This window comes from Schistocerca serialis, chromosome 8 (genome assembly GCF_023864345.2).
Source record: "Schistocerca serialis cubense isolate TAMUIC-IGC-003099 chromosome 8, iqSchSeri2.2, whole genome shotgun sequence".
NCBI classification, from domain to species: domain Eukaryota; kingdom Metazoa; phylum Arthropoda; class Insecta; order Orthoptera; family Acrididae; genus Schistocerca; species Schistocerca serialis.
Window position 1 is genome coordinate 441,898,037 of NC_064645.1, and position 13,891 is coordinate 441,911,927.

General features: G+C 41.8%; 1 protein-coding gene across 1 annotated transcript in view; it reads right to left on the minus strand.

Annotated features, from left to right (window-relative positions):
* Positions 1–13,891, minus strand: part of LOC126417176 (intraflagellar transport protein 56) — a 186,053-nt gene that overhangs the window by 98,741 nt on the left and 73,421 nt on the right. Inside the window, exon 4 of the mRNA XM_050085077.1 lies at positions 13,053–13,261. Coding sequence (XP_049941034.1) covers positions 13,053–13,261 — 209 coding nt within the window. The remainder of the gene's footprint in view (positions 1–13,052; positions 13,262–13,891) is intronic.

Here is a 13,891-nt window from a genome sequence, read left to right on the forward strand (position 1 = left end):
TCCGATGCATTGGATCCATGCTTAGGTTTTGATATTTCATTGGATCTAACACGTTCTGACCCTTCTGCTCATAATCTTTGGTCACTGTTACAACAATCACATTTCCATTTTTGGCAGGCAGCACCAACACACTCTTGTTGGTGTTGGGGCAGTTTCACTGCAAACAGAATTCTGGTGGCCTCAGTAAGTATTTTCTCACCTTTTTTACAAGGAAGGGTCCAGATGATCACTTTAGTGTTAGCAATAATATCCTCCATAGGCAAAGTTCTGAGGATGATGGTACATTCACTCCTTTTTGAAGAACAGACCATCTCTCTGATGTCAACGTTTTTCACTGAGGTTGACCACTGCACATAACACATTGGGAATTGACTTGTGGATCTGCTTTCCACTCTTGCAAGGCATCTACTCTTTCAGCAGACGTACAGAGTAAACTGTGCATCACAGAAGCTCTATCACCAAAAACCCATAAAAATAATACTCCACTAAGACCAATAGTGAGCACTCCTGGCTCACCAACATATAGATTGGTGAAACACTTTGTCTGTCTGCTTCAGCCCCAAGTGGGAAATACCAACACACACAAAAAAGGCTCAAGACATTTCATTGAGAAACTGAAGAAACTAAAACTTAGACCAAACAATAACCTGTTCAGCTTTGATGTTGTTTCTTCATTTACCAAAGGGCAACTCAGGGATTCTTTGGAACATATCAGTTCCATTTTACTGCACGACATCACCAAGTTCTTCCACATATGTCTTACCATGTGCAATTTAATGTGGAATGGTAATTTCTATGAACAGCTAGAAGATGTCACAATGGGCAGTCCACTCAGTCCATTGGTAGCCAAATTCTTCAAGTAATATTTTGAAACACAGGCAGTGGACTTGGTACCTTGTAAACTTAAGGAGTGGTACATGTATGTCAACAACACCTTCATTGTGTGGAGCCACCATAAGGACCAGCTTGGTGACTTCCTAAGATATCTGAACAGTTTGCACGCCAACATAAAATTTACTGTGGAGGTAGAAAAGGACCAACAGCTACCCTTTCTAGACATGCTGGTTATGAAGGATGGTGAGAACCTGGGACACAATGTTTATCAAAAACTGACATGTCCTGATACCCACACAAAATGTCAAATCACCACTCAAGCTGGAAAAGAGGGGCAATTAATATGGTCGTAATGCTTGCAAGATGAATATGTCAGCTGCAGCTCCTCAGATGTGAGGCGCAACACCTGGAAAGCATTCTGAGGAGCAATGGGTATACCACCAGTAACATAAGAAGTGTCACGAAATCTAACATTCGGAAAAGAGACACATTGGAAGAAGAAGTGTCAGGTAGGGTCTTTCTGCCACATGTCCCCAGGTTGATGGACAGAATTAATTATATGTTGAACGACACAGTGTAACGATACATTTTAAACTGACAAAGAAGATCAAAGAGTTTCTCAGATTGGCAGAGCACAAAAACCCATTTGCAATGTTGGGAGTATAGCGCACTCCATGTGCACTTGGTAAGTCTCTGTTGGAGTGACTGGACGATCAACCAACACCAGGATGACCAAACATAAATCGCATTAAATGTTGCGTCAGGTAGAGAAATCAGCTGTAGCAAAGCATGTGATGTGCAAGATTGACCATGTAACAAAACATGCCAACATGGAAGTTCTTGCATTGAAGAAGAATTGGCACACCCATTAGTTTAGGGAAGCCTTAGAAATCTAGAAACATGACAACTGCTCTAACAAGAAAGAGGAAACCATCAAGTGGAATGGATGCTGAATACTCATGTTGCAGTGAACAACCGTTGCGGGTAGCAATGGGGGAGAACCACAGAGATAATGACCATGGAAAAACCCTCAGATGTTAGTGTGACAGGTACATATAATCTGTGGCTGTGAGCTGGATTGCAATCTGTCACTAGCACAACGAGGAAGAAGTGTTGGGTATGGCCTTTCTGCCATATATCCCTAGGATGACAAACAGAATTAATTGTATATGGGAGAGACACAAGCCTTGACAATGCCAGCCACTCACTCATGCTTTCAGAATGTCAGAAAAATCATCAAATAAATCATCAAACACATGTTGGCCAAAGAATCTCAGACAGACGGTTAGAAACAGATAGAAATGCTGAAAGGAATCAAGGCATAGCGATATCCCAAAGTAGTAAATGAAAAAGTTAGAAATATGAGCCCTTTTGCAAAGCATATATTTAAAGTGAACCCTGAAGGGCAAACTTGGCAAGAAATCTACAATACAGCCGATTTGAATGACATATAATATGTTTCTACAAATGTTTTTTACTTTCTTTGACACCTCTTCCACATTAAAAACTGTGGGCACTGTCTTCAAGAACCAAGGCCCAACAGTGACCAAGTCGATTAAATGGTAAGAGTAAATAAGATACCATCCTTAGGTTAGAACGATGAGTGATGTAGAAGGATAAAGAAATCAATAGTTGGGGTCAGGTCAACCCCACACCACCATGGCTGAGACTGTTGTTGGTGGTGACCAGCCATGTCCACTATGGTGTAAAATGGTTATTCTATAGAATAGCATGTTCCACCTTTAACCACTTAGGTAGATGAAAGATGTTCATTGAAACTGGAAACACAGTTTAGATAGTTGTTAAGTATTGAACAATGCACTGCATTCACCCTGATTTGATGTATGTGCAGATGAATGTAATAGGAAGTACCTCAGCACAATGACAAAGCACGAAGGAAAATGCACATCTCCATCTGGTGTGGAGGCCTGCTTATGCTTTGGTGTCATGGCTTGATGGCATCTCTGAAGTCATGGAGAATGACATGAGCCAGAAGGTAAATACCTGAACAAATGAAGAAATACATGAGAACTGTAATTATGTTCTGACATTTCAAATCAGAAGATCAACACGTCATGATCTGTTTGGGACTACTGGTTAAGAGAGTTGCTCCACAACTGTAATGGAAATTATGCAACAGAAAAGTTACCAGAAAATTCTTTATATCATTTAGTAGCTTGGGTATATCGGATCTCTTTCACAGCACCCGCCCCACTGCAAAAGGTGAAGAAGTTATATGGCACAGTCCACTGCACTGTGTAGTATGTCCACTACAGAAAATAACCTTGAGAATGGTGACAGCAAGATATTATTATGATAAAACTTGGCAAACAGACTGTACATGGTGTGCAACCAAGATCTGGATGTGGGAGGATCTTTCAGTGATGGCTGATGTGCATTACACACAGTTTGGAGCTGTTGTTGTTGTTGTTGTTGTTGTTGTTGTCTTCAGTCCTGAGACTGGTTTGATGCAGGTCTCCATGCTACTCTATCCTGTGCAAGCTTCTTCATCTCCCAGCACTTACTGCAACCTACATCCTTCTGGGAGCTAGTGAATTGGAAACCATGGGACAGAGTACAAGATTAGAATTTCTTCAAGGTGCCTTGTAGTTGACATTTTTGCAAAACTTAGGTTTGAAGAACTGTAAGGTGAAGGTGAGACTGTAATTCCACAGTCTTTATTAGTCTGTTAAATGCTACTGGAATAAGGGTTATGCTCGAAACGGAACCTTGTGGGACTTGGTTTCTCTGAGTGTGGGGGCCACATACTTGAACACCAAAGGATTCATAAGATAAAATTTTTTAAATAAGAATCAGAACAGCACCTCTAAAGAAGAATACGATACCATCTCTAGTAACAACATGAGACCACCAAACAGTGACTTAGGCTGGTTGCAGCTCAGCAAAATCAAAAATAGGACAACAAGGTGTTGGTGGCAATTGAAGGCCATTCTAAAATCAGATTCTGAGCAAATTAGGTGGTCACTGGTAGGCAAGGCCTGCCAAAATCCACAATGAAATTTGGATAGAATCCCTTAGAAGAGTTGAAACAAGCTGTCTGTTAACCATTCATTTGAACCACTTGCATACAACATTTGTAAAACAAATATGGCAACAGTTGCCTTTGTCATGTGGATCTTTTCTTGGTTTCAAAATTGGGATAACTATGCTTTCATTTTACTCAGACGGCGAGGGGGATCACGGTGGAGAAAGAGGGAAGGCGGTGAGGGGCAGGAACTCACTCTCACACCAGATGCAACTAAAAAGTGCAATAATATGATGTTTGTATTCTAGGGGTAAATGAGGTAGGATCTGGTTAGGTATGTGATCAGGGTCTGGGGCTGTGTCATGGCATTGTGTCAGGTTACTAAGAAGTTTCTATTCATGGAATGGGTCATTGTATGCTTCTGAAGACTGAGAAATGACTGATAGGTAAAGACTTTCCCCTCATCTTTTATGGAGGTGAAAGGGAGGGGGAGGGAAACTTGCACATGCTGAGACTTGGTCAAACTGTGTTGCTAGTTGATCAGCAATGACAATGGCATCAGATTGAATGTAGCCATCCTGATCTACAGCCACGACACTGCCTGTAACTGCTGTATAGTTTACCCATACTTGGGGGGAGGAAGTGCAGGTTCCAAATGTGATTACAAATCTTGCCAACACTCCTTGCATATTTTAATTAGACAGTAGGCCTGGGCTTGGAAATTTTTGAAGGTGACAAGTGTAACTCCATGGGAGAGGAGTTCAGGATTCAAAGAATTGGTGGAGCTATGTCAATCTGCTTTCTTTAAGTCCCAGTGTGGAGGGTGTTCTGATGTTCAGTACAGTAAAGAAAGAATAATCAGAAAGTGGTTGCTGTCACATAAATCATTGTGCACCTATTAACAAACAGAGACAGGAAGGTTGGGTTACAGGTTCTTAGACTGATAGGGATCATGTGCTAGGCTGAAGTAAGTTGGAGATCTGGAACTTAAAATATAAAGATTAAAGCTCCATAAGTAATATAAGCTATACACAGTCACAATAGACTGTAAACAACCTATGTTAATCATGAAAAATACCTGGTCTGGTATATTGTCTCACTAACAAGGGGAGGCCGCCAATTGTGAATATCAGATTCGATTCATACTGCACATAATAAAAGCTCATGGCCAGAGGTGTAATGTGGCAAAGCACCAAGATGCACTTCTCAGCCGTTGTCGAGAAAATCGACAGTTAAAAGAAACTGTTGCGGTGAAATACTCTCTATGATTAATAATTTTCTACAGCGTCGTGGCGCAGCGGTAAGCGCTCGGGTTCGTAATCCGAAAGTCGCCGGATCGAATCTCGCGCCATGCAACATCATTTTTTTTTTTTTTTTTTTTTTTTTTTTCCCAAATATATATATATATATATATTTGTGACTTACCAAACGAAAGTGCTGGCAGGTCGAAAGACACACAAACAAACACTAACATACACACAAAGTTCAAGCTTTCGCAACAAACTGTTGCCTCATCAGGAAAGAGGGAAGGAGAGGGAAAGACGAAAGGAAGTGGGTTTTAAGGGAGAGGGTAAGGAGTCATTCCAATCCCGGGAGTGGAAAGACTTACTTTAGGGGGAAAAAAGGGCGGGTATACACTCGCACACACACACATATCCATCCACACATATCCAGATAACCCGGACGGTGTAACACTGTGCCAAGATGTGCTGGCCGTGCACCAAGGCATGTTTAGCCACAGGGTGATCCTCATTACCAACAAACACTGTCTGCCTGTGTCCATTCATGCGAATGGACAGTTTGTTGCTGGTCATTCCCACATAGAATGCATCACAGTGTAGGCAGGTCAGTTGGTAAATCACGTGGGTGCTTTCACATGTGGCTCTGCCTTTGATCGTGTACACCTTCCGGGTTACAGGACTGGAGTAGGTGGTGGTAGAAGGGTGCATGGGACAGGTTTTACACCGGGGGCGGTTACAAGGATAGGAGCCAGAGGGTAGGGAAGGTGGTTTGGGGATTTCATAGGGATGAACTAACAGGTTACGAAGGTTAGGTGGACGGTGGAAAGACACTCTTGGTGGAGTGGGGAGGATTTCATGAAGGATGGATCTCATTTCAGGTCAGGATTTGAGGAAGTCGTATCCCTGCTGGAGAGCCACATTCAGAGTTTGGTCCAGTCCCGGAAAGTATCCTGTCACAAGTGGGGCACTTTTGTGGTTCTTCTGTGGGGGATTCTGGTTTTGAGGGGATGAGGAAGTGGCTCTGGTTATTTGCTTCTGTACCAGGTCGGAAGGGTAGTTGCGGGATGCGAAAGCTGTTGTTAGGTTGTTGGTGCAATGGTTCAGGGATTCCGGACTGGAGCAGATTCGTTTGCCACGAAGACCTAGGCTGTAGGGAAGGGACTGTTTGATGTGGAATGGGTGGCAGCTGTCATAATTCCAATCAACACAATCTGGAACCACAACACCCTAATTCAGTAGTTAACCTTTCCTCCAAACCTCTCTCCCAATCCGAAACCTCTGTCCTATCCAAAGGCCTCACCTTCAGCCCCACTCCCAGATTCAACCAAACAGTCCTCGTCAAAGATTTACTGTACTCTCTGCTGGAAATATCACTTTGCCACGAAGAAAAATGATCCTAATCCTACTCCTAATGATCCAACTCCCCAAGACACCATCCAAATTGAACCCTGCCTGGAACAGTTCCGTCCTCCGTCGCAGCGGGACCCACCTCCTCTTCCTCAAAATTACCCTCTCCAAACCTTCCAGGAATTTCTGACTTCCAGCCTTGCATCTCAATCCTTCTTAAAAAACATTAATCCTACTCCCAACATCACAACTGCTGAAGCCCAGGCTATCCGTGATCTGAAGGCTGACCGATCCATCGTCATTCCTCCGGCGGACAAGGGTTCCACGACCGTGGTACTTGATCGTCGGGAGTATGTGGCTGAGGGACTGTGTCAGCTTTCAGACACCACATACAAAGTTTGCCAAGGTAACCCCATTCCCGATGTCCAGGCGGAGCTTCAATGTGTTACCCCCGGAAACCATTCTTGTAACCATTGATGCCACTTCCTTATACACAAATATTCCGCACGTCCAGGGCCTCGCTGCGATGGAGCATTTCCTTTCACGCCGATCACCTGCCACCCAACCTAAAACCTCTTTCCTCATCACCTTAGCCAGCTTCATCCTGACCCACAACTTCTTCACTTTTGAAGGCCAGACATACCAACAATTAAAGGGAACAGCCATGGGTACCAGGATGGCCCCCTCGTACGCCAACCTATTCATGGGTCGCTTAGAGCAAGCCTTCTTGGTTACCCAGGCCTGCCAACCCAAAGTTTGGTACAGATTTATTGATGACATCTTCATGATCTGGACTCACAGTGAAGAAGAACTCCAGAATTTCCTCTCCAACCTCAACTCCTTTGGTTCCATCAGATTCACCTGGTCCTACTCCAAATCCCATGCCACTTTCCTTGACGTTGACCTCCACCTGTCCAATGGCCAGCTTCACACGTCCGTCCACATCAAACCCACCAACAAGCAACAGTACCTCCACATCAAACGGTCCCTTCCCTACAGCCTAGGTCTTCGTGGCAAACGAATCTGCTCCAGTCCGGAATCCCTGAACCATTACACCAACAACCTAACAACAGCTTTTGCATCCTGCAACTACCCTTCCGACCTGGTACAGAAGCAAATAATCAGAGCCACTTCCTCATCCCCTCAAACCCAGAATCCCCCACAGAAGAACCACAAAAGTGCCCCACTTGTGACAGGATACTTTCCGGGACTGGACCAGACTCTGAATGTGGCTCTCCAGCAGGGATACGACTTCCTCAAATCCTGCCCTGAAATGAGATCCATCCTTCATGAAATCCTCCCCACTCCACCAAGAGTGTCTTTCCGCCGTCCACCTAACCTTTGTAACCTGTTAGTTCATCCCTATGAAATCCCCAAACCACCTTCCCTACCCTCTGGCTCCTATCCTTGTAACCGCCCCCGGTGTAAAACCTGTCCCATGCACCCTCCTACCACCACCTACTCCAGTCCTGTAACCTGGAAGGTGTACACGATCAAAGGCAGAGCCACATGTGAAAGCACCCACGTGATTTACCAACTGACCTGCCTACACTGTGATGCATTCTATGTGGGAATGACCAGCAACAAACTGTCCATTCGCATGAATGGACACAGGCAGACAGTGTTTGTTGGTAATGAGGATCACCCTGTGGCTAAACATGCCTTGGTGCACGGCCAGCACATCTTGGCACAGTGTTACTCCGTCCGGGTTATCTGGATACTTCCCACCAACACCAACCTATCCGAACTCCGGAGATGGGAACTTGCTCTTCAATATATCCTCTCTTCCCGTTACCCACCAGGCCTCAATCTCCACTAATTTCAAGTTGCCGCCACTCACACCTCTCCTGTCATTCAACATCATCGTTGCCTCTGCACTTCCGCCTCGACTAACATCTCTGCCCAAACTCTTTGTCTTTAAATATGTCTGCTTGTGTCTGTATATGTGTGGATGGATATGTGTGTGTGTGCGAGTGTATACCCGTCCTTTTTTCCCCCTAAGGTAAGTCTTTCTGTTCCCGGGATTGGAATGACTCCTTACCCTCTCCCTTAAAACCCACTTCCTTTCGTCTTTCCCTCTCCTTCCCTCTTTCCTGATGAGGCAACAGTTTGTTGCGAAAGCTTGAATTTTGTGTGTATGTATGTGTCTGTTTGTGTTTCTATCAACCTGCCAGCACTTTCGTATGGTAAGTATGGCGTGAGACTCGATCCGGTGACCTTCGGATTACGAACCCAAGCACTTACAGCTGTGCCACGACGCTGTAGAAAATTATTAATCGTAGAGAGTATTTCACCGCAACGGTTTCTTTTAACTGTCGATTTTCTCGACAACGGCTGAGAAGTGCATCTTGGTGCTTTGCCACATTATACCTTTGGCCATGAGCTTTTATTATGCACAGTATGAATCGAATCTGAATTTCACAATTGGCGGCCTCCCCTTGTAAGAGTCTTTGCAATTTAGTACTGAAGGGCAGCGTGGAGGGTAAAAATCGTAGAGGGAGACCAAGAGATGAATACACTAAGCAGATTCAGAAGGATGTAGGCTGCCGTAGGTACTGGGAGATGAAGAAGCTTGCACAGGATAGAGTGGCATGGAGAGCTGCATCAAACCAGTCTCAGGACTGAAGACCGTAACAACAACAACAACAACAACAAGAGTCTTTGGAACTGCTCCACAAAGGATTTTGGGTATTAAAATCCCCTACAAGGGAAAGGAGTGGAGGCAGACGCAAGATTATATCTGTATCATATAGTATGTGATATCCTCATCCAGAGCTACATAAATTTTACGCGGTGTCAGATAGATGATATGCATAGCTGATACTTTTAGTGAAGTATTCAATGGAATCTCTTCTCTAAAATTGGTCTTGTGGACCAATGTATAATCCCCATCCAGTGTCAGCCCAATTTTTGTAATGTGCTTTGCAATGTATGAGAATAGGAGAGTAGCCTGCTCAAAATCAGGTTTTCTGTAGAGCTATGTCAATCACTGGCAGTCTGCTATCAGGCATTTAAGTACAGAAAGGTGATGAAAGTAGATATTGCAGTTCCGTTAGATAACGGCTGTGTACATTTTAGGTGGAAGGGCAGGAGTGGTACCACCTGTTGTGAGCGATTGTTATCAATTTGCTTAATACCTGCATGTTGTTTTGGGGAATTCAGGGCTGTTAACGTTGGAATTCCAATTTAGTTTTACAAAGAGTACTCTTTAACATTGGCCCCTACTGACTGGAAACAAAAAGAACAGCTGACACCCATATGTAAGAAGGATAAAAGAATGAACCCACAAAATTACAGCACAATATCCTTAACATCAGTCACCTGCATAATGCTTGATCATATTCTAAGGTCAAATATAATAAACGTTTCTTCAGAGAGAAAAGCTTCTATCCACAAATCAACATGGATTTACAAAGCATTGCCCATACAAAATTCAACTTGCACTTTTCTTGCACTAACTATGGATGAAGGCAAACAGGCAGATTCCATATTGCTAGAGTACCAGAAAGTGTTTGACACAATGCATCAATGCAGACTGTTAATGAAGGTCTGGACATACAGAATAGGTTTCCAGATATGTGAGTGGCTTGAAGACTTCTTCAGAAATAGCTCACAATACATTTCCTCAATGGTTAGTGTTTGTCAGAGGCCAGAATATCGTCAGAAGTTCTCCAGGGAAGTGCAAACAATCTGATGGACAGCATCACCAACAATCTGGAACTGTCTGCTGATGGCACTGTTGTGTACAGGAAAGTGTCATCGTTGAGTGATGGTAGGAGGATACGGGATGAATGGGACAGAATTTCTATTTGGTGTATGAATGGCAGATTGCTCTAAATGTGGAAAAAAGTAAGTTAATGTATATGAGTAATGAAAACCATTCCTGTAAGGTTTGAAAACAGTATAAGTGGTGTGCTGTTGTCACAGTCATGCCAATTAAATATCTAGCTGTAACATAGCAAACAGACATAAATGGAACAAGCAAGTACGATCAGATGTTGAGAAGGTAAATGGTCAACTTTGGTTTTTTGGGAGAGATTTACGAAAGTGTGGTTCATCTGTAAAGGAGACCGCATATAGAACACTAGTGTGACCCATTCCTCAGTACTGCTCAAGTGTTCGGGATCCGCACCAAGTCAGATTAAAGGAGGACATTCAAGCAATTCAGAGGTGTGCTACTAGATCTATTACTGGTAGATTCGATCAGCATGCAAATATTATGGAAATGCTCTACAAACTCAATTGAGAATCCCTGGAGGAAAGAAGATATTATTTTTGCAAAACACTATATTGAGAAAGTGTAGATAATTTGCATTTATGCCAGACTGCAGAAAAATCCTACTACCATCAATATACATCTCAGGTAAGGACTGTAAGGACAAGAGAAGAGACATCAGGACTCATACAGAGGCATATACACAGTCCCTGCCTCCATTTATGAGAGGGACAGGACAGGGAATGACTAGTAGTGGTGTGAGGTACCCTCCACAATGCATCATGGAGGTTTGCGATTATGTATGTGGGGGTACATGTAGATTTTTTTCCTTTCTTTTCTTTTCCTGTTGAGATTTTTGTTCATGTTGAGGAATGTGTGTCTGTATTTCTGGAACTTAAGATGTAGGGGGCATTTTATAGACTATTTCCCATGCCTCCTTCAGGCACTGGCTGTTGTCAGGTCATAGGCTGATGGCAGGTTGTATTCTGTGCCTGGGAGTGGGACGAAGCTATCCCTCAAGAGTGATCTGTTGAGGACGATACTACTCTGCTTGGTGAGAAGAGGCCAAAATCCTCAAGGTAAATGTAGAAGGGATAATATGGGGTGGAATACTCTTTTCTCTGATGAGGCATGCTTGTGAGACTATTTCAGCATAGTTTTGAAAGGGGAGCGTCGGCACTCTTCTGCTGTAGATGAACCTTGGTTACTACTTGCACAAAATTTGTCACTGTTTGTACAGGTTGTACACTATAGTAAATCAAAGGTTTTATACTCTTATATTTTGTGTTCTTACATCAAGGCATGGAAAGGCAGTTAACACAAATCGGTGTTTTTGTCACACACAGTGTTCTCGTGTAATAGTCAGCCACAGCATCCACAGACTGGTTCAAGATAGAGAAGGCAAGGTGTCAAACTCTAGAACTGTTTCTCTACTGTCTGTATTTTTAAAAATCTAGAGCAACTTTTTTATAAAAGATTTTCTAATTTCTTAAATAAAAATAAAATACTAATAGAACCACTAAATGGTTTTAAAAAGGCAGTGCTTTTTTCTATACACACTGTACAGGCAGGAACATACCTTAAGCATTTCCTAATCTTAGCAAAAGTCCCTGATGCCATCAATAATGATAAATTACTTAAAAAAAGCTCACAGACATAAAACAAAGTAAATGGCACAATCAATACCCTCCAGTTAGATTTATTACTAGACAAACATGGAGTTCTCAGAGGTTCCATATTGGGATAAATCCTCTTTTTACTATATGTAAATGCTTTAGAGACAACAGTAGCAACATAAAACTATACCAATTTGGAGATGACATCAGCACCTTAATTACAAGAATTACCAAAGAAACCTTTCAAAATAATGTTACAGTCATCACAAAGAATATAGTGCAGTACGGTCACATAAACAGCTTCATTATAACTCTGGAAAAACTGTTACAATGCACATATTTACCACTCAGAATAAGACACTGGCTAATCTTCATACTGAAATAAATGGACAAAAAACTGGAAGAACAGTGTTCAAAATTTCTTAGTACATGAATACAACAGAATATCAAATGGAACACACATGTAGACTACATAAACAGAAATCAGCAAAACAAGTTTAATAATAAAAATACTATCCATATGAAAGCTAAAAAGCCATATAATGTATGATAACCTCAGGCTCATATCTTCTGCATAAAGCTCACTAAGAAACTGTATCACATGATAATCTCAGGAACATGTCTTTTGCATAAACGCACAAAGAAAATGTACATCATACAATAATCTCAGGTTTGTACCTTCTGCATAAAGCTCACTCAATATTGAAATGTGGTGTAGAATTTTGGGGAAACTGTGGGGCATGTTTGAAATCATTTAGATTACAGTAAAAGATTATTAGTTATGGAAGGTGAAAGCCAATGATAATTACACAGGAAACTATTTACGAATTTGTACACAGCAACCACACAAGACAAACAAATGTAGGTGTACAACAGACAAATACAGCACTCTTACAGTATAATGCAAATCCACAAAAATAATGATGGACAGGAACAATTTAAAATCAACAATGAAGAATTACTTGGTCAACCTCTGCTTCTACACAGTAAAGGAATATCTATAAAAACAAAACTGTAGACCAATTAAAATTTTATTTGTAAAGTGTGTAGTGTAAGAAAATATTGTGTAATATTACATAATGGTAAAATGATGTGTGTAATAATTTCAAGAAAGATGTACAGCATGAGTTTTTAAGGAATAGTCCAGTGTTTTTTGTACACTGTGCACTCCTCAATTCACACGACCAATAAATAAATAAATCACCACTTTGTTCTGCATGCAGACTATGGAGGAAGTAGGGTAGAATATTTACATAATTATCCTTAAATCTATTGCTTAAATTCACACAAGGCACTCACGTATGCAATACTACCTGTTGTCTTGAAGCACCCTCTTGTAAATATCAATTGCTTCTTGATAGTGAGAACGAAGATAATGTATTGAAGCTAAAGAAAGCTGATCTTCAACAATGTCTTCTAATTCCTGATGATGTTCCATTAGTTTTTTCTCATCTCCTAGTTTATGAGCCAAATGGAAAAGCAGCCTTGTCTTCAGATTAGATGTAGGTGCCTTATCTAGAACCTGAAACACAATTTGTCACATTGTATTTTGTACTTTTTATGTTACAGTGTTTGATATTGTACATTAACATCCTCAGGCTGTATTTTTATTACTTCTTTTATACAGATTTTCTGTTAGTACAGGGCCTAGTAATACAAAATACACATCAAGTGAAAATACCCTGCAGGTGTGGCTAAAACCAGATTTAAGATTTGAATTATGATATAAATGAGCTCAGTGAACAATAGGGAAAAATGCAGAAGAGTAAGTTAGAGGGAAAATAAGGAGGAACAGGGGTGGGGCTGGGGGGGGGGGGGGGGGGGGATAGTGAGAGGAGAGAGAGAGAGAGAGAGAGAGAGAGAACTGTACAGCAAAGATGTTGGTGAAAAATAAGATCATGCAAGACTCTCAAACAAAGTTTTTGGGGCAGGGAAATATAGATTAGTAATAATTTAAGGAGGGGAAAATTCACATTGAGGAAGTTCTACAATCAGAAGACTGTCACTGAATGTCATTGATTTAGAAGTATATGTAGATAAAAAACATGAGCAGAGAGCAGTAAGCAGTAAAAGGAGTTGAGTTTATAAATATCGACCAATGAGCACAGCCTAAGAGTGAGATCTGATAAATGTGGGGGAGAATTTAAAATTT